The sequence below is a fragment of the Dipodomys ordii genome, unplaced genomic scaffold, assembly GCF_000151885.1.
Source record: "Dipodomys ordii isolate 6190 unplaced genomic scaffold, Dord_2.0 Scaffold31, whole genome shotgun sequence".
Classification (NCBI taxonomy): domain Eukaryota; kingdom Metazoa; phylum Chordata; class Mammalia; order Rodentia; family Heteromyidae; genus Dipodomys; species Dipodomys ordii.
Window position 1 is genome coordinate 568,960 of NW_012267247.1, and position 5,569 is coordinate 574,528.

Here is a 5,569-nt window from a genome sequence, read left to right on the forward strand (position 1 = left end):
CACAATCTTTTTCCACATCACCTTGGTGTCTCCCTAAATAAAACCAGCCCTCCTTATCGCCTGGAAAAAATCAGGAGCTAGAGTTTTGAATGGGTTTTCTTTTTTTTAATGTAAACACTCACCCCTTGTCAGCGTGCTGTTGGAGAGGGGAGAGGAGGTTTGGAGAAGGGCTTGCCTGCTCTCTGAGGAAGACAAACTCACAGCCACACAGCGTCTCTGGCCTGATGCTTGGCGCTGTCTCTCCTGAACGTCAGGGTTTAAGCAGAGCCCGAAGCCTGGGAAGTCTTTCCCTGAAACCTCATCAAACCTGAAGCCAGTTGCAGAACTGCACAGGGTCCCCATGGACCTCAAGGAGAGCCCCAGCGAGGGCAGCCTGCAGCCCTCCAGCTTCCAGATCTTCGCCAATACGTCCACCCTCCACGGCCTCCGCCACATCTTCGTGTATGGGCCGCTGACCATCCGCCGTGTGCTTTGGGCCGTGGCCTTCGTGGGGTCCCTGGGCCTGCTGCTGGTGGAGAGCTCCGAGAGAGTGTCCTACTATTTTTCCTACCAGCATGTCACCAAAGTGGATGAGGTGGTGGCCCAGAGCTTGGTTTTCCCGGCCGTGACCCTCTGTAACCTCAATGGTTTCCGCTTCTCCCGACTCACCACCAATGATCTGTACCATGCTGGAGAGCTGCTGGCCCTGCTGGATGTCAACCTACAGATCCCCGACCCTCATCTCGCCGACCCCATGGTGCTGGAGGCTCTGCGGCAGAAAGCCAACTTCAAACACTACAAACCCAAGCAGTTCAGCATGCTGGAGTTCCTGCACCGCGTGGGCCATGACCTCAAGGATATGATGCTTTACTGCAAGTTTAAGGGACAGGAGTGTGGCCACCAAGACTTCACCACTGTGAGTACTGCGTGGTTTTCAGCTCACCCTTGTGTGTGATCTTCTGGAGGAGAGGTGGGCCCGAGAGTCTTTGGGGCTTGGCTCCAGCTCTCCCTGGGTTCTGGAGCAGGAGAAAGTTCAGAGCCTTCTCTGAAGGCCAAGGGGGCAGCTAGTGAGAAGTTTGTTGGAGCTGGTGGTAGAAAATGCTCCCTGCTAGGCTGCTGCTAGTGGTGTTTCATGCAGACATGTAGGGTGACTAGGGACTGACCATGGGCTCCTCACTTCTTTGGATGTGTTGGTCTCGGTTGTCTGTTGTCCGGGGTGTTTGATGCCCGAAGCTGTATGATTGGAACAGCTTGTCATTGACGTGGTGGCATCTCTCCCTCTCTTTTTCTTTCTTTCTCTCTCTATCTCTCTCCCCCTTCTCTCTCTCTCTTTCTCTCTCTCCACTCCCTCTGTCTCTCTCTCTCTTCTCAGAACTGACACCTGGCACTGTATCCTGTGGGCTGGACTGGAACTAAAGCTATTAGAGAATGGGAGTGTATGGGGACCCGGGAAGCCTGGATGGCTCCAGAGGCTGTAGGGAGCTTGTCAGAGCTTACTGCAAAGGTGTTGAAGGCTCTTGTGTGGATTCTGAGCTTCTGAGGGTTCCCCAGGCTCCATCTGGGTGTTGATGACAGGCTGAGGCCAGGAGCTGTCCAGGGTGCTGGGACAGAGAGGAGGAGAGTCTGGATGGAGGCACTTGTGTGGGATGAGCCAGTTGGATGCCCTGGAGGAGAGGTGGTCTGGTCAGTTTGTCTGGGAGCTTCAGCTGGAAACTCACAGGCTCATTTTTCCTCTCTCTCTCTCTCTCTCTCTGTCTCTCTCTCTCTCTCTTTCTTTCTCTCTGTACAATTGCTTCACAACGTGGATGTGGGAGGGGTGTGTGAGGGAAGGGACAAGCAGCTTAGGACTGGAAAGACTAGAGGGGTGGAGTGTGGAGTTGAGTAAAGGGCAGGGAGGGGTATGTGATTCATGCTCTGGATGGGCTTTGGGGGGGTGGGGCTGGAGGGAAGTTTGGGAGAAGAAATGCTGCTCTCAGGGTTCTTGGGCCAATTAGTGGACTGCTGGGCACAAAGTTAGCATAATAAATGAGATAGCAGCCGCTTATGTCTCTACCATGTCAGGCCGGCCTGGGGCACAAGGGACGGTGGGACTCTCCGCAAGTCTAGTGTAGTTGAGCTTTTCCCTTCTTAGGTGAGAAAGGCGAGCGATCTCAGAGTCTTGAATCAAAATGCAATTACAAGTTTGGGATGGCAGGCACAAAGTTACCAAGGAACTGGATTGTCATAGCACAGGTCTGGGTGTCCTGCCTTGGTAAGACATTCGTCCTCTAGGTTTCCTGTGGTGTATCCTCTCCCACCCCTCCTAAGATTCACCTGCCTTTTGCTCTGATGTTCTCTGAATACTCTAGCCAGGCTCTGTCTGCAGCTTCTGCCCTTGCAGCTGTCTGTCTCTGATTCTAGAAGAGCCCAAAGTGCTGGGGGCACCACCTCTTGGCAGCCTGTGTGCTAGAGCTGTGCTTCCTAAGGGAGTTGTTTTGTATTATCCCTTTTAAACATTCTGAAGAAGAGCACAGGAACATCAGCAACTGTGTTTGCGAAAGAAGACAATCTGCACTGCAGGGAAGGATCAGCCCTCCTACATGGAGCAAATACAGGATTCTAAAACCTGCCATGCACCAACGATGTCTTAGGTGTCCGAGGAAGAGATGGGGAAAGCATCTCATTCTTGGAGGCTGAAACCATTCTCGTATTCCACTCCAGGCTTTCTAGTGCCTGGCAATGTTCAGTTTCACCATGGTGCTGTGCAGCTCAGAAATGCACTCAGCTGGCCTGCCTCTATGCACAGATACTAGAAAGTAGGAGGCACGGAGACTCTAATGGGCAAGGAAACCCAGACCCGGTCTTTGAATATCCTTCTGAGTGTATGTCCAACCGGTGTCTCCCTCTATGTCCTATTTAGAAGTAAATGATTGTTTACCTCCAGCTATTCTTTTGCACTTGGTCCATCATTTGAGTTGCTAGTGTCCCCACAGGCCAAAGATCAGACCTCTAAGACTTACCCAAGCCTTTGATCTCAGAATGTTTCACAGGGCTGGGTACTGGTGGCTCATCTGTAGAATCTAAGGTATCCAGAAAGCTAAAATCTGAGGATCAAGGTTTGAAGTCAGCCTAGGCAGCCAAATCTGAGACACTCTTATTTAATCAACAAAAGGCCAGAACAGAAGTTGTGGCTCAGATGGTATAGTACCAACCTTGAGTGAAAAAGCCGAAAGTTAGAATAGGAGACCCTGAGTTCAAGCCCCAGTACCTGCACAAAAAATCCACCACCACCACAACAAAATATCTCCAAATAGTGAACTTACCTGTGGATTAGATTTATTACTTGATGAAGGACATGGTTTGTTATCTTCTCCGAGTTTAAGATCAATCTATTTGAGGGCCTGTCCTTGGATTGACCTTCTGTGGATGACCTTCTCCAGCATTGAAGAAGGAGTAATCCTCACCACTTCTCTTCCAGCTGCTCATGGATTTCAGAAAGGGCACCTGCTCCAGGAGAGAGGGGGCAAGGAAGCTGGTCTTCACTGGAGGGGTAGTCACACTAAACCTGTAGCAGAGCCAACACAATGCTGTTTGATCAGCATTTCACAGTGAGGAGTAATTCTCTCAACACACCCCAGATCTCCTTGTGTCCTTTGGCCTGAGGTGTAGGTACCCATACTCTTGGGCTCCCACATCAGAATGAAGCAGAAGGCCTGAGCAAGGGGTTGTGGAAAAATCAGTACCCCAGCCTTCTCTCTCATTCAGTCTCTCGGCTACACATCCTTACCAGTGGGCTTGTTTACGAGCTCTGCCTGGGATTGTACTATTCTGGGTACCTTCTTTCTCTTCGTGCTGGTGCTGGCTTAGAGAAACTAATTGTGGGGGAAGGAATCTGGCAAGTAAGTAACATTTTTTTAAAATCTGGGTTTGTTTTTCTATAAAGCAGACCTAGTGGCATCTTCAGGGATAAGGCTTTACCATTAGCCTCCTTATTCCAAGTTCCTAGCTGGTGTGCAATGAAGTGCATAATACCCTTTAATTAGTGAATCAGCCATGACTCTAGCAGAGCAAAAGAAAGCTAAGTATAGAGAGGGAAAGTTTCTAGGAAGCCAAGTGTGGCAAGCATATTGCCAGGTAAACAGGTATGCTCCATGCCCAGACAGGTGCATGCTTCTCCCTTGTCTGGGACAATTTGACTTCAGATAGGCATGCATTTTTGCTTCCTGGGGGAAAAAAGAGAGCTCTATCCCAGGGAATCAAAGATGATTCTCTGAAGTAGAAGAAGACAAGGAGAGCTGGACTGGGATTTACCCTGGCCAGGATGTTGGATGATCTGAGTTCTCTCCTCATTCTTCAGGTCATATATTACATCCTCTTTATATTCCCACTGGCTCATCATCTAACATGTGATTGTCTTAAACAAGTTTCTAATCCATAGAGGAAGAAACTAGTGAGACAAGATAAGCAAAAGTAGCTGGGCACTGGTGGCTCACACTGGTCACCCTTGCTACTCAAGAGGTTGAGATCTGAGGATCACAGTTTGAAGCCAACCTGGGCAGGAAAGTCTATGAGACTCTTATCTCCAAATGATGACCCAAACTTTGGGAGTGGAGCTGTGACTCAAGTGGTAGAGCATCAGCCTTGAGCAAAAACGCTAAGTGAGAGCTCAAGACTGAATTCTAGTCCACTCTAGCTCTTCTTGTTCATGTAGCAAGCCTTAGGATACAGATGTGGGTTCTGAGTCTTCCCCACCTGTGAAGTCTCTAGACTTCAAGTCAAAATGATCCAAGTTGCAACTCATGTAAATTAACTTTTCTTTTCCTGCTATTTCTAGGATGCTCTGTGGTCTTGTAAGCCTTTGACATGTCCCTGGGAAAGGTAGCATTTGTCATACTGGGCAAGAGGTTTCTGGGATGCCAGACTGATTGAGAGTCTCCTAGTTTGTAGAGCCTTAGATCATAAGATTTCTAGAGGCAACTTTCAGCACTTATTTCATTCTTTCTAATGTGATGATGAGCTGGGTAGTGGCTGGAAGCTTTTTTGATGGCTCATGCTGTCTACTTGGAAAGGAAAATGGGAGCCAATGACCAGGCTCTGGCTGAGTAAATGACAGTTGCTCTTTAGGTGAACTTATCTTTCCTTGGGAGTTCTCAGACCTCCAACACTGCTAGTAAAAGATGGCTAACTGGGTGCTGATTGACTTGGGAACTAGCTGATCCCTGACCCTCTGCTAGTGGTTCTTCCCTCTCTAGAGAAAAATCTCTTAAACAAAGAGATAAGCTCTAAATACAGTTTGCTACTGGGGTCTACAGGAAGGGCTGAAATAAGATCTTTCCCCTTAAAGATAAATGTTCTAAGGATGAACTGGTGGCTTTTAGCATTCACTAAATTGGCTGCTCAAGATGTTACTTCATAGAATTGCTCATGTTTCAAAGAAGTTGGGATACCTTCATTCCATCAGACCAAAAACGAAAACAAAATAAAACTAGCAAAAACATCCTAGTTTAGAGCTAGCTGAGTCTGCTGTGTGTTCTTCCTTCCTTCCTTCCTTCCTTCCTTCCTTCCTTCCTTCCTTCCTTCCTTCCTTCCTTCCTTCCTTCCTTCCTTCCTT

The 5,569-nt window shown here is 48.6% G+C and overlaps 1 protein-coding gene across 1 annotated transcript in view; it reads left to right on the plus strand.

Moving 5' to 3' along the window:
* The first annotated feature begins 217 nt into the window (after positions 1-217).
* The window catches only part of Asic2 (acid sensing (proton gated) ion channel 2), a 1,020,711-nt gene continuing 1,015,359 nt past the window's right edge, over positions 218-5,569 (plus strand). Inside the window, exon 1 of the mRNA XM_013016273.1 lies at positions 218-895. Within this exon, the coding sequence (XP_012871727.1) occupies positions 341-895 (555 nt within the window). The 5' untranslated portion in view covers positions 218-340. The remainder of the gene's footprint in view (positions 896-5,569) is intronic.